Genomic DNA, 15,305 nt, shown 5'->3' with positions numbered 1-15,305 from the left:
GGAGATCACCAGGTGAGACCCCCGGGGGGGGCGGGGATCCGGGAGATCACCAGGTGAGAGCCAGAGGGGGAATCCGGGAGATCGCCAGGTGAGAGCCAGAGGGGGGATCCGGGAGATCGCCAGGTGAGAGCCAGAGGGGGGATCCGGGAGATCGCCAGGTGAGAGCCAGAGGGTGTGGTGAGGGGATCGCCAGGTGACAGTCTGGGGGGGTGGTGAGGGGATCTGAGAGATCGCCAGGTGACAGTCAGAGGGAGGGATCCCGGAGATCACCAGGTGAGAGCCCGGCGAGGGTGACGGATCCCAGAGATCACCAGGTGAGAGACCTGGGGGCATGAGGGTGCACAAAAACAGAAATTGCAGGGAAAACACAGCAGGTCTGGTAGAGATCTGGTAGAATTTGTGGAGAGAAATTAGAGTTAACCTCCTGGGCCCAGTGAGAAACCAGTGCAGTATCAACCAGTGAACCCGCTGTCAGCGGTGGGTAGGTTGTTGAAGAGGGTTCTGAGGGTCAGGATTTACACAAATTTGGGAAGGCAAGGACCGATTAGGAATCCTCATCGCTTCGTACGTGGGAAATCATATCTCACTAACTTGATTGAGTTTTTTGAACAAGTGACAAAGACGTTTCACAAAGGCAGAGTGTTGGATGTTGTCTAAGTGGACTTCAGTAAGGCATTCAACAAGGCTCCATATGGTAGACTGGTTAGCAAGGTTAGACCACATGGAATCCAGGGAGAGCTAGTCATTTAGATATAAAATTGGTTTGTAGGTTGGAGACAAAGGGTGGTGGTGAAGTGTTGTTTTTTGAACTGGAGGCCTGTGACCAGCGGTATGCCACAAGTATCGGTGCTGGGTCCACTGCTTTTTGTCATTTATATAAAGTGATTTGGATGTGAGGTATAGCAGGAATGGTTACTAAGTTTGCAGCTGACACCAAAATTGGAGGTGTAGTGGGTAGTAAAGAAGGTTACCTCAGAGTACAACGGGAGCTTTGTCAGATGGGCCAATGGAGCAAGGAGTTTAATTTAGATAAACATGACATGTTGCATTTTGAAAAGGCAAATCAGGGCAGGACTTCTACACTTAATGGTAAGGTCCTGTGATATGATGCCAAACAAAGAGATCTAGGGGTGCAGGTCGATAGTTACTTGAAAGTGGAGTCTCGGGTAGACAGAGTAGTGAAGAAAACGTTTGGTACACTTGCTTTTAGAGGTCAGTGCATTGAGTGTAGGAGTTGGGAGGTCATGTTGTATCTGTACAGGACATTGGTTAGGCCACTTTTGGAATACTGTGTTCAGTTCTGGTCTCCCTGCTTGAGGAAAGGTGTTAAACTTTAAAGGATACAGATGTTGCCAGGGTTGGAGGGTTTGAGCTATAAGGAGAGGTTGAAGCTATTTTCCGTGGAACATCGAAGGCTGACAGGTGACCTTGTAGAGGTTTATAAAATCATGAGGGGCATGGATACTATTACATTTAAAAGGCATCTCGATGGGTATATGAGTAGGAAGGGTTTAGAGGGATATTGGCCAAGTGTTGGCAAATGGGAGTTGATTAATTTAGGTTATCTGGTCAGCAGAGATTGGTATATCTGTCTCGACCTTTCCTATTCGTGTACTCATCCAGATGCCTTTTAAATGTTGTAATTGTACCAGCCTCCACCACTTCTGGTGGCAGTTCGTTCCATACATGCTCCATCCTTTGCGTGAAAAAGTTGCCCCTTAGGTCCCTTTTAAATCTTTCCCGTCTCACCTTAAACCTATGCCCTCTAGTTTTGGATTCCCCTGCCCTACGAAAAAGACCTTGGCTATTCATCCTATCCATGTCCCTCATGATTATATAAATCTATGTAATGTCACCCCTCAGCCTCCAACACTCCAGGTAAAAAAGCCCTAACCTATTCAGGTTCTCCCTATAATTCCAACTTTCCAATCCTGGTAACATCTTTGTAAAACTTTTCTGAACTCTTTCAAGTTTAACAACCTCTTTCCTATAACAGGGAGACCAGAATTGAATGCAGTATTCCAGATGTGGCCATCTATTGTTTTCAACCATCATGTCAGACTTAAAATATATTTCTAGTTGCTCATTCTTTCTAACTGGTTTTGAGCTACAAATGCCATTGTGTCTGAAATAACAACGTCTAACATTTCTGGCCATTTTATTTAATCCAAATCTGTTAAATCTTTCTACTCATCGAACTGAATGTCAGGACAACAATCTGTGTGAGGAATTTGAATCTCAGTTGCTTCAGATTTCTTTTCTGCTTATCAGCTTAAACCTGGATATTGTCCAGGTCTTGCTGCATGAGGGCATTAGCTGCTTTAGAATCTGAGATGTCACAAATGGTGCTGAACATCATGCAGTCACCAGTGAACAATTCTACTTCTGACCTTATGGGGAGAAAGTCATTGAGGAAGCAGCTGCAGATGGTTGGGTTTGGAATACCACTCTGAGGAACTCCTGCCAGAATGGCTTGGAGCAGAAATGATTGAACTCCAACAACCATAAACATCTTCCTCTGTGCCAGTTATGACTCCAGTCAGTGGTGAGTTTTCCCTGGATACTCATTGATTCTAGTTTTGCTCGGGCTTCTTGATGTCACACTTGTCAAATGTGACATAGAAGTACCCAACCAGATATGATGAATTCACAGTTTGAGTGCCTTTCCCACATCATCTGGTTGATTTCTATTTGCTAGTGTATAGGGTTCCCTTTTGAGTAATTGGTGTCAAATTAACACAGAATCTTGGTCTTAGGGGAAAATAGAATTGTGTTTTCATGTATTTTAATCAGCCTGGATGCTGTTCTGATTCAGGAAAGAAGAGAGTTGGTCTGGTGAAATTATTAGGTGAAATACTCATGCTAAAGCTGAGGCCAATATCTTCACTCTATTTACAAATGCATGTGTAGCTAGCCTGTGAAGGCACCTAAACAGTCCAGAGCACAAGTATTGCAACAATATTGTTATTCCATTTAGCAATTATTTCAGCTGGCACTGCCTTTAATCACAACTGAACCAATTCACTCCATCCGCAAACACGAGCTTGTCTTGACCAATTATCAACATTTATATAGTTTTCTGGTTATGGCCCTTCCTCTCTGCATGCGCTTTTCCATCAAGGCACACTGAAGCCTGAAATATATATGCACTGCTGCTTTCTAAAAGCAGCACTGTTGGTACCAATGATATGGGCAAAGTGAGGAATGAGGTCTTGAATCAAGATTTCAGTGAGCGAGGCAGTAGATTTAAAGAAACAGGACCTCAATGGTTGTAATCTCTGGATTACTCCCGCTGCCATGTGCTAGCGACTTTAGAAATAGGAAAATAGGACAGATGAATACGTGGCTCAAGAGTTGGTGCAAGAGAGAGGGGTTTCAGGTTCCTGGATCACTGGGACCGTTTTTGAGGAAGGTCAGACTTGTACAGAGGGGACGGTCTGCACCTGAACCACACTGGGACCAACATCCTTGCAGTGCTGTTGAGAAGAGTTTAACCTAGTCTGGCAGGGGGAGGGGATGCAGAATATCAACGAAACAGTGACACATTATGTTACAGCAAAGGAAGGAAGTCACAGTGAGTTCAGCTATGTTGAGTGTCAAGAGAGTAAGGCAAGGCTGGATGGTCTTTAATGCTAGGAGTGTAATAAGCAAGACTGATGAGTGAATGGCGTGGATTGACACATGGCAACAATATCACACTTCCATCACAGAAACACAGCTGACTGAAGGGCTGGACTAGGGCATATCAACATTCCAGGGTATAAGATCCTTTAGGCAAGACAGAGGAAGGTTTAAAAAAAGATGGTGGTGTCACACGATTAATTAAGGAGTCAGTTACTGCAAGAAGAAGATGTGATAACTTGGAAGGGTCCTCAATCGAGGCTTTGTGGGTAGAACTTAGGAATGTTAAGGGGGCAGCTACGTTACTGGGAATGTATTATAGACCCCCAGAGAGTCAGCACAAGATAGAGGAGCAAATATGTAGACAGTTCACACAGGTGTGTAAGAGTTATAATCAGGTAATTATATGAGGGGATTCCAACTTTCTCAACATAAATTAGGATAGACATAGTGTTAAGGGGAAGGTTGAGAGGGGGCAGATTTCTTGAAATGTACCCAGGGGAGTTCTTAATATCAATACGTGGAAGGCCCAACAAGGGACGGCACGGTACTGGATCTGGTTCTGGGGAAAGGAGCTGGACAAGTGTTTGATGTGGCAGTGGGGAACATTTCAGCAATAGAGACCACAACACAGTACGGTTTAAATTTGTTCTGGACGAGGAAAAAGGTGGCCTGTAAAGGACGGTTTTGGATTGGAGGAGGACCGATTTTATTAAAATAAAGCAGGATCTGGCCACAGTAGACTGGGAACAGCACCTTGTGGATAAATCTACAACACAGCAATTGGGGGGGTCATTCAAAAGGAGCTTGGGGAGAGTACAGGTCCAAAATGTACCTGTTAGAGGGAAATGTAGGAGCAATAAGTTCAGGAAATCCTGGATGTCTAGGAGAATTCAGGATTGGATAAGGAAGAAAAAGGCTTTTAACAAGTCCAAAGGGAACAATTCAGCTGCAGCCCGAGAGGAATACAGGAAGTGCAGGAGGGAACTTAAAGCAATTAGAAGAACAAAAAGGAGGTATGAAAAAGTACTTGCAAATAGGATTAAGGCGAATCTTAAGATATTTTATAAATACATTAGAGGGAAGACGTTAACCAGGGAAAGAGTAGGACCCATTAGGGATTAAGGGGGCTGCCTGTGTGAAGCTGCAGGATATTGGAAGGGTTTTGGTCAGGCCACAACTGTAGTACTGTGTGCAGTTCTGACCGCCTCAGTCCAGGAAGGATGTAATGGCACTAGAGTGGGTACAGAGGATGTTCACCAGGATGTTGCCTGGGTTGGAAGAATTGAGCTATAAGGAGAGACTAGATAGGCTTGGATTGTTTTCTTTAGAGCAGGGAAGACTGAGGGGGGCATGTTTGAGGTGTATAAGATTGTGAGGGGTATGGACAGGGTGAATAGAGAGCAGCTGTTACCCTAAGTTGAGGGGTCAGTCAGGAGAGGGCATTGTTTGAGGGTAAGGAGCAGGAATTTCAGCTGGGATTTGGGTAAAACCTTTCTGTCAGTGGGTGGTGGGAATCTGGAATGCACTTGGTAGAGTGGTGGATGGAAACCTTACAACCTTTAAAAAGAATATTTGGATGAGTACTTCACACATCGTAACATTCAAGGATATGGGACAAGTGCAGGAAATTGAGATTAGGCCATTTTTAGTGGGTAGTTTTGTCGGTGCAAACTCAATGCGCCGAAGGGCCTTTTCTGCCCTGTATGAATCTATGAGCTGACTGGACACAGAATTAAGATTGAATCTTCTTGCTCTGAAAGACACCATTCTGCATTACGCAGTGAATAGGACAACATTTTCTGCTAATGAATCAGGATATGGTTCCCAGTTTTTGATTCATTTCTGTTCGGACGGGACTTAGTGCCTTTGAGGTTTGAACTACTGTACTTCAATTCCTGCCTTTATACATTGACAAATAAATAATTGAATGTAATTATATATCAAAAATAAGAGGTTGACTTACTGTTCTATCTTTTTTTCGGATAGTTCTTTTTGGTACTGGAGATCGAATGGTAGAAATGGAGGATTCAGAGGATGACAATCTTGCTACATCTGAGTAAGTAAGCTTTTGTAGTAGGGTGACTGTCAAGATTCGCAGTTAAAAATGTAGGCCCCACAATTGGAATATTTCATGAGATAGTAGGAACTGCAGATGCTGGAGAATCCGAGACAACAAGGTGCAGGGCTGGATAAACACAGCAGGCCAAGCAGCATCATAGGAGCAGAGAGGCTGACGTTTCGGGCCTAGACCCTTCATCAGAAATGGGGGAGGGGAAGGGGGTCCTGAAATAAATGGGGAGAGAGGCAATCTTTCGGCTGATACAGTTATAGGGTGCACGAGGACACCAACTGCAATGACCATTATCATGGTTTTGTTTGTTTTGTATCTTGCCATTCCTCTGTGACATATCCATATATTTTGTGAGGATTATGCTCTGATCACATTGTTGTCTGAGTAGATTTTTGGTTTGTTTCAACATTTAATTATTATTTCATTTTTTTAATTTATTGAAATTCATTCTTAAATGGACACCAATATGCGATGTTTTTGCTGAAAATTAGAGTCTAATTGGGTCATCGTAAAATGAATATTGCTTTGATGTGCACTTTGTTATCTCCAATGTGTATATATCAAATGATAAAACAACCTCTAAACCTAACCACGCTGTTGAAAAATACTCATACATTAGCAGAAAGATTAATTAAAATGGTACATTTTTAAAGGGAACCCAAAGACAGAGACACCTTGGGGTATATGTAAGCAAGCCTTTTAAGGTGGCAGGGCATGTTGAGAAGGCTACTAAAAGGGAATATGGAATCCTCTTTATAAACAGAGGTGCAGAGTACAGAGCAAAGGTGAGAGATAAGAGGTTTTAGCAGAGGTTGAAGATAATGACTTCAGATACACAGTGTTTAGTTGGAGGAAATGTCTGATCAGCCAATCCTGCATTCTGGATAAGACAACTAATAATTCAGCAACAGAGGAGTCATCCCAACAAACAGGTAGTGAGACAAAACTGGGTGTCATCAACATACATGTAAAAAGTAACAGTTTCAAATCATGTTGGCAGTGAGTGGTATGTAATGAGAAACAGAAGGGAGCCTCAAACAGTAAATAGCCTCAAGGATCTCAACTTTCATAAAGTAATTAGGAGATGCCAGAAAAATGTCTTTCATGTTAACTGGTGCAGCTTTGAATCATAGAATCCCTACAGTGCAGAAAGGGGTCATACAACTCCCTCAAAATACAAATGTTTGAATCGCGCTCCATTTCTAGAAATAAGGAAAACATCATAACTAATAATACTGTGAATCACATTTTTAAAAAGTTAATTTTCATTTTCATCTGTTTATTTATCCAGTTCATCGGCTGTAGATGCTGAATTTGATACGGTCATTGGGCACATAGAAGATATTGTTATGGGTAGGTGAAAACAATGTTATGAAATTAATTTAAAGTTCAGTATTTACTTCACTTTTGCACTTTGTAGATGTTAGCTAGCAGTTTCACAGCTGTTTATTAATCTTCTTGAACATTAAAGGATTTATCACTTATGGCTTATCACTTTAAAGCCACATTTACTTTATTGCCATTACATCATATTCTCACATGGTTATTTATCTTTGTAGCTTACCAACTTTATACACCTTACTTTGTGTGTTCACATAACATATATACCCAGGGTAAAAGTTGAAGTTTTGAGACCAATTCTTTCTCTAAGCACAAATTAATGGGTCAACTTTTATGCAGTTGTGTTTTAGAGGGGATTGCTTTTAATACAAATGTACCTGGCTGGTACAGCTAACGTAGCTCTCAAAAGAACAGATGAAGAGGAAAGTCAGACTGGCAAAGAGAGAACTTGAGAATAGCATGGCAGTCAATATGAAAGAGAATCAAAAACTCTTCTGCTGATGTGGAAATTATGAGCAAGTATCAAGAGTTTGTGTGAGTCTTACTGTTAAAGAGGATGATATATGCTTAAGGTCACAGGGCAAAGCTAGAATACTTTACCTAATGTTGATACTTACTAAGGAAGAAGCTGATGAATTATTGATAGAAACAGACATCGTGGAGGTAATGGATGAGGTAAAAATTGAGAGGCAAAAGTAATGGAAAAACTGGCTATGATTAGAGTGGCCATGTTGCCTGCTCTCATTTGCTTGTATCTCAGTTTGCCGATGGAATGACTTGCCATAATGATACAATCTTCTGTAGATATAGGAGACATTGTCCAAATGGGCAGTCCATTAAGCAGTCCTATCGGTGCTGCCACTGAGATTCCAAATACAGAAATTACAAGCAGAAGTAAAAGCAGAACGCACTGGAAAAACTCACTTGGCAGCATCAGAGGAGAGAGAATCCGAACGGGACAGTAAAGTGGTGGAGGGAGAGGGAGGGAGGGAGGGAAAGGGTAAGGGAGGTGGGGACAAAGGGGAGTTGAGATAGAAGCGATGGTGGAGGTAGGAAGGGGGATGGGGAGGAGTGTTCAAAAGGGGAGGAGGTGGTAAAGGCGAGGTAGAAGGGAAGGGGAGAGTAGGAAGATGGGCAGAGGGGCAGAGTGAGAATGTGTAATTGGAAGAGCTGGGGTTGTTTTCCTTAGAGCAAAGGAGACAGGAGATTTTTTAATATAGTAGACAAAGATAAACTGTCTCCATTAGCTGATGGTTCAAGGACAAGGAACACTGACGTAAGTGTTTGGGTAAAGGGGGATGTGAAAAAGTACTTACTTACACGAGAGTGGCAAGATCTGAAATTCCTGCCACAAGGGCAGGCTGAACTAGAGATGTTCAGTGATTTCAAAATGAAATTGAATAGGTATATGCAAGTCATAAATTTGCAGGGTTTTGAGGATTGAGGAGAGCAATGGAAAGATGGCCTCCTGCTGTTCCATAAATGGCTGGCTGACTCCATGGCTGCAAGATCTGATACATCATATCTATATTTCTGTATTTATAACACTATATCTCTGTTTAACATCAATGTAATGCAATCAACCAAAGGCAGTCAAAGTTTGTACTTAATGCTGCAGAATGTGATCTTTTAATCTCTTTATTTCAGATGAAGAATTTCAACAGTTACAGAGAAACTTTATGGATAAATACTATTTAGAATTTGAGAATACTGAAGAAAACAAACTTATTTACACTTCAATTTTCCAAGAATATGTGAGTCTCTGCCCTTTAATGTCTTTTTATATCTATCTGAAAATCTAAAAAGTTCAAGAATATGTGTACCAACAGATTATAGCTACAATTTCCTGAAATGTAATAAGCATGAAACAGTCTGTACTAATGGTAGTGTAATTTTTTTGTGAAAACCATTGTAAAGACGTGAAAGTAAGAGGAACTGGAAGATTTAAAAGATTTTTATATAGCCCCATGAGAGGAAAGAACTCTAAAATATTACCTTAGAACAGGAAGAAACTCGAGTATCAGTAATGGTCCTTGATATGAGCCTCTCTTTCCTTGGAGGGTTCTGGATTCCAGAATTAAGGAGCGATTTCATGTTCATACAATGCCCTGTGAACAAAGGCAGTTCAGTGGATCTGATTTCAAAAGATATGCAGTTCCACTTGATTTGTTTTAAAAGAATTGTGGGTTTTTTTATTGTTTTGGGGGTTATGTAAAAGAGCTGCTATGAGAACAGGTCTTGCAATACTCAATTTGTTTTCTTGCATGGAGGTGTGAGCTCAGCGTTCTGAATCAGAAAAAAAAAATTGGTGACTCAGAACGCTGAGCTCACACCTCCATGCAAGAAAACAAATTGAGTATTGCAAGACCTGTTCTCATAGCAGCTCTTTTACATAACCCCCAAAACAATAAAAAAGCCCACAATTCTTTTAAAACAAATCAAGTGGAACTGCATATCTTTTGAAATCAGATCCACTGATGCCATTGCATCATATCAGGCTTTTTAATGTTTTTTTCCCCCTGGCAAGTTGCAGTTAATGGTATCTTTTTCCTGCAGATTGACTTGTTAGAGAAGTACATTGAGCAACAGTTAATAGAAAGGAGACCAGCGTTCAATATGACTACATTCATAACATCACTACAGTAAGTTAAACAGCATGGTGGTTCTTATAAACTATGGTACATTTTGTAGTTCTCAAAATTCAACTCCGGTCTCTCAGTATAACTTGGCAAGTTTATCAAATGAATAGCAGAGCAGTACAAATGAGAATCTCTCCTTCAAACTCTAGAATGTGCTCAAAATGGTATGAGTGAGTTATATCTGGCATAAGTGCTGCTGGAGTAGAGAAGTGAAACTCAGTGTTTCCATTCTCAATAGTAGCCATTGTCGTCCACTCAAAATAATTGGGTAGTCGCCACTATATGTCAGAGTTCTAAAGTTCATTAGAGGGGGTGGATTTCCTGGAGTACATACGCAATGGTTTGTTTCGGACAAAAACATATAGGAACCAACTAAAGAGCACTTTACCCTAAAATGAGATTGCGCAATGAGAAAGGATTAACTAATAATCTTACTGTTTGGAGCCCATTGGGAAAGAGGGATCATAAAATGAAAAAAATGTTCGTTTAGACGGAGAGTGTTGGATAAGTAAAATCTAAAACTTAGGGTTAAATCCAAAACTGAATCTAAATAAATAATTAAACAGGAAAGCTGTCTTGACCATGGCATACAAATGAAATTAGGGGCAGTATTAGATCCAAACAGGAGACATAAAATCGCCAGAAAAAGCAGCCTAAATTTTGGGGATAGTGTAGAATTCATCAAAAGATAAAGGCATGTTTAGGGCCTTGGATAGTGAGGAGGGAGGAGATAAATGGGCAAGTGTTGGATCTTCTGAAGTTGCATGAGAAGGTGTTGGTATCTGGCACAGTATTGAATTAATAATTGCAGTTTCACATGCTTTACCCTGTCACAACGCTTTACTTTTGGAATGCAATGAACCTTGTTAAGTAGGTGAAGTATTACAATCTGAAAATTCAGTAAAATTTCTGACAAATGTTACTAATTCAGCTAATATGAAAATTAATGTAACATTTGAATTGTCATCACTAGATGGAGCTATAAACTGCTTTGGAGAATTGATCAAAATTTAATTAATGCTTTGTTGAAAGCATATGATTTTAAAAGTGAATTTTATTGTGTCTGTAAGGTACTAATTCTTGGTCTATTTGGTCATCAGAAAAATTCAAACCAGAATTTCTCCCCTGCCCGCAATCTATATGTTATCTGTGGGATCAACCTGGGGTAAACTCAGGAGCTGAGCTGCTATATACTATTTGGTAAAGTGATTTAGCACTTTGTTTTTAATGAGGAAATGTAGTCTGATGAATTGTCCCCAATCCTAAATGGTGATTAAAGGAGAGACTAATTTCCATGCTTTAGAACCTGCTGATGAGGCTATCCAGATTTTGTGCTGAAGCCATTGTTTTTCTTGCTGCAGAAAACGAATTCACTGCAGCGTTGTGCTTGTAGCTAGCTCACTGGTTAAAATGTTGAGACCCAAACCTAAAAGTCATTCTGACTTTCCCATTGTCCTAGTCTGCTTTATGTGGATACCAGAACAGTATCACCTATGATTTGGACTGGCCTTGAAAATCTCCCCCACTGTTTTTATATATTTTTCAGTAAATATGAACATTTCAGAAATTGAAATTGTACCTACAATTGACTTATAGACAATAAATATTTAGTGTTTGTTGGCTTGAAAAAGAATTGAAGCAGTTACAATAGTCCTATTTTGCTTTGTTACAGGCAGCATAAAGATGAGATATCTGGAGATATATTTGATATGTTACTGACTTTCACAGATTTCCTGGCCTTCAAAGAAATGTTTCTTGATTACAGGATGGTATGTATACCAAACCTTGCAGTATTTTTCAGATAGAACTAAACCATCATTACACATTGACCTGCAGTCTACAGGAAGGTTTAAGGTGGTCTGTGCCCTGGTCTGCAATTCAATTGTACTTGATGACCCTGGCTAGAGAAGGATGACCTTATAAAGAGTCAAGATTCAGCTCAATTTTTAATCACAGTAAAGTGGATATTGTCCTTCTGTAGATATGAAAGTTAGGGTCTAAGGTCATTCTGGTCAATACCTACGTCATGTGCTAAGCTCAGAAAGGCCAACAAAGCAGGCATCAGCCTGATTCTGGAAGCACCTTATTTGTTCACTAAACATTTTTCCCTGGATCACTTGGCCACGAGGACTTAATTGTGCAGATCTATCTTGGAGATATTTGTGCCCTCAAGACACAGCAGAGTCTCTGTTTCTCTTATTCCAAGAAATTCTCCTTGGGGAATTCTGTTTGTACATAATGTCATCCTTTGTTGCATTGGTCCACCTTTATGTGGAATGATATTGGAAAACTGCATTTATGGTTTTGTGAAAGGGAAATCATGATTAACCAATTTATTGCTTTACTTTGAGTAAGTAATGTGCTATGGATAAAGGGGAGCAATGAATGTACTGAACTTAGACTTCCAAAAGACATTTGATAAGGTGCCACATCAAAGGATATTTTGCAAGTTAAAAGCTCATGATGTAGTGGCTAGCATATTGGCACGAATAGAAGATTGCCTGGCTGACCAGAAGCAAACAGTAGGCATATATAGGTCTTTTTCAGGTTGAAAGGGATTTGTACTGGGACCTCAGCTGTTTACAATTTATAAAAGGAATGATTTGCATGAAGGAGCAGAAGTAATGGTTGCCAAATTTACTGATAGCGTAAAGGTGGTAGGAAAATAAACAATGAAGCGGTCATAAGGAGGCTACATTAAAATATAGGTAGGTAAGTGAATGGGCATAGATCTTGCAAATGAAGCAGATTGTGGGAAAGTGTCAGATTGTTCATTTTGGCAGGAAGATAAAGGATGCATATTACCTAAGTGGTGAAAGATGGCAGCATCTGGGAGTTTTTATTTAGAATCTCTACAGTGTGGAAACAGGCCATTTGGCCCAACAAGTCCACACCGACCCTCAGAGCATCCCACCCAGACCCATCCCCCAATAAGCCACCTAATCTACACATCCCTGAACACAGTTTAGCACGGCCAATCCACCTAGCCTGCACGTCTTTGGACTGTGGGAGGAAGCCAGGGCACCCGGAGGAAACCCACGCAGACACGGGGGGAATGTGCAAACTCCACACAGACAGTCGCCCGAGGGTGGAATTGAACCCGGATCCCTGGCACTGTGAGGCGACAGTGCTATCCAATGAACCACCATGCCATTCTAGTACATAAATTGCAAAAGGCTAGCACACAGTTACAGCAAATAATAGAAAAATTAGGAAAGTGAATAGAATGTTGTAATTTATTCCGTGGGGAATTTAATACAAAATTGGAATGTTGTGTTTCAGTTATACAGAGAACTGGCGAGACTACATCTGGAATACTGGGTACAGTATTGGTCACCTTACTTAAGGAAGGATTTAAATACATTGGAGTCAGCTCAGAGAAGGTTCACCAGACTAGTAACTGTAATGGACAGATTGACTTAAGAGAAAAGATTGGGCAGTTTGGATTTGTGTCTGCTAGAGTTCAGAAGAGTACGAGGCGAGTTGACTGAAAGATCCTGGGGGGTGGATGTGGAAAGAATATTTCCTCTAATGGGAGAATCTAGAACGAGGGGTTATCCTTTAGAAACAAATGAGTGAATGTTCTGTCTCTGAGGCTCATTAGTTCTTAGAACGCCTTGAAAATATGGTTAAAGCAGAAGCCTTAAATATTTCTTGGTCAGAGATGGCCGGATTATTTTTAAGCAAGGAGATAAGAGTATCAGCAGTAGGCAGGAATTTGAGGATACGGTGAGGTCAGCCATAATCTTACTGAATGATAGAGCATGCCCGAGGAACCAAAGAACTTTCTCTCGCTCTTTGTTTGTATAATATTGCCTTTGCCAAAATATTTGCTAAGCCTACAGGATGTAGGAAATGCATCCATTCAAGAATGAAGATCATCCTTGGGTGTCAGCTGTGCCTTAGTTAATAGTGCTCCCACACCGGAGTCCCAAACATTGAGTTCAAGTGCACAGAAGTCAACGCTGACATTCCAGTGCAGTACTACAGGTTTGTTGCACTGGTGGAGCTGCCGTCTTTTGATGAGACATTAAACTGAGACTCCGTATGTTCTCTAAGATGAGCATAAACTCTTAGATGATACTATATTGAAGATGAGCTGGGGTGTTTTCTGTGGTTCTCTAGCTAATATTTATTTCTCAATTTAGTAACACAAAAAAATGTAATCATTACCACAACGCTGTTTGTTGGATTTAGCTGTGTACAAATTGGCCGGCTTGTTTCTTAAATTATAACAGTGGCTGCATCTCAGAACTACTTCATTGACTGAAAAGTGCTTTTCAATGATAAAAGTGAAAGACACTATGAATGCAAGTCTCTTTTTTTTTTCCCCTTAGAGTTGTGAGGTATCCATAACTTGCTTCTGGCCCCATGCCTGTAGTCACTCAAATGCTTCCACCAATTTCCTTGAAAACACGAATAAGGAAATATGCCTTTCCCTTTGAACTTCCCTTATAAACAAATCATCTAATTTATAAATTTGGCAGAATAATAAATATCAGCTAGGATGCTGGGAGAACACCCTGCTGTCATTCTTATGGTGACATGGAATCTTGTATACCTGCCTGAGAGGGCAGATAGAGGGTCTGTCTATTTGAAAGACAGCATCTCCTGGAGTTTAGTGAAATGTCAGCATAAATAATGAGCTCAGGTCTTCAGCGTGGGTCTTGAGCCCAAGACCTGAGCTGTGAGAGATAGCATTACACACAAGGCAAGGCTGGTTTGATTTCTCTAACCATAATCAACGTACCCAGTCATCCTGCTTCAACCAAACAGGTTTGCTGCCTCATATTACTATCACATTTGTCATTTTCTAGCGCTAGTGATTTCTTGGAACCTGATGACTTGAGTTTAAAATGACCAGACCCTGCACTTTTTTTATCTATGAATCTTTCTATATTCTGAAGCATCGATATTCAGCCACTATGCTTGTACTTTCTGATATTCTTTGTTCTAATTCCCACACCCTCGAGCTCCTGCCCATCTTTCAGATTGCATCCACTGAATCCGGCTATTGAACTGCACACCTCCTCTTCCACTCCAACTGACTCTCGTAGAAATTAAGAATTTAATTTATACAGATACCAATTGCACTGAAGTATGTCTATGTAGATTGGGAGAGCAGAATGAAGATTAACAAAAGGTAGGGTTGCATTCGTGTTTGGCACCTTTTATAGCCTCAAATCATCCCAGAGTACATTAGATCCAGTGACATTCTTATGAAGTGTAATCACTATTGAAGGAAGCAAGTCAACTAATTTGTGCTTAGCAAGATCCCACTAACAACATGAAAATGACAAATAGTTTGTTTTAGAGATGTTGATGGAGGGATAAGTATTCGCCAGGATTCCAGGCAAAATTCACCCATTCTCTTTTGAAATAGAGGCAAAGAATCTTTTGTGTCTGCCCAAGAGAGCAGATGAATATCATAGCTTTTAACAGTAGAAGAAGGATAGTTGTTGATCTTTGGAGATAGCAAGAACTGCTGATGCTGGAGTCAGAGTCAATAAGGTGTGGAGATGGAGGAACACAGCAGGTCAGGCAGCATCAGAGGAGCAGGAGAGTCGATGTTTCGGGTTTATACCCTTCATCAGAACTCCCGAAACATTGACTTTCCTGCTCCTCTGATG

General features: G+C 40.8%; 1 protein-coding gene across 1 annotated transcript in view; it reads left to right on the top strand.

Moving 5' to 3' along the window:
• The window catches only part of LOC109914299 (ADP-ribosylation factor-like 2 binding protein), a 17,985-nt gene that overhangs the window by 353 nt on the left and 2,327 nt on the right, over positions 1-15,305 (top strand). The window contains exons 3-7 of the mRNA XM_020513885.2: positions 5,611-5,680; positions 6,987-7,048; positions 8,684-8,790; positions 9,593-9,678; positions 11,348-11,444. Coding sequence (XP_020369474.1) covers positions 5,611-5,680; positions 6,987-7,048; positions 8,684-8,790; positions 9,593-9,678; positions 11,348-11,444 — 422 coding nt within the window. The remainder of the gene's footprint in view (positions 1-5,610; positions 5,681-6,986; positions 7,049-8,683; positions 8,791-9,592; positions 9,679-11,347; positions 11,445-15,305) is intronic.

The sequence above is a fragment of the Rhincodon typus genome, chromosome 15 (assembly GCF_021869965.1).
Source record: "Rhincodon typus isolate 14 chromosome 15, sRhiTyp1.1, whole genome shotgun sequence".
In the NCBI taxonomy this organism is placed as follows: Eukaryota; Metazoa; Chordata; class Chondrichthyes; order Orectolobiformes; family Rhincodontidae; genus Rhincodon; species Rhincodon typus.
This window is presented reverse-complemented; position numbering and strand designations above follow the sequence as displayed.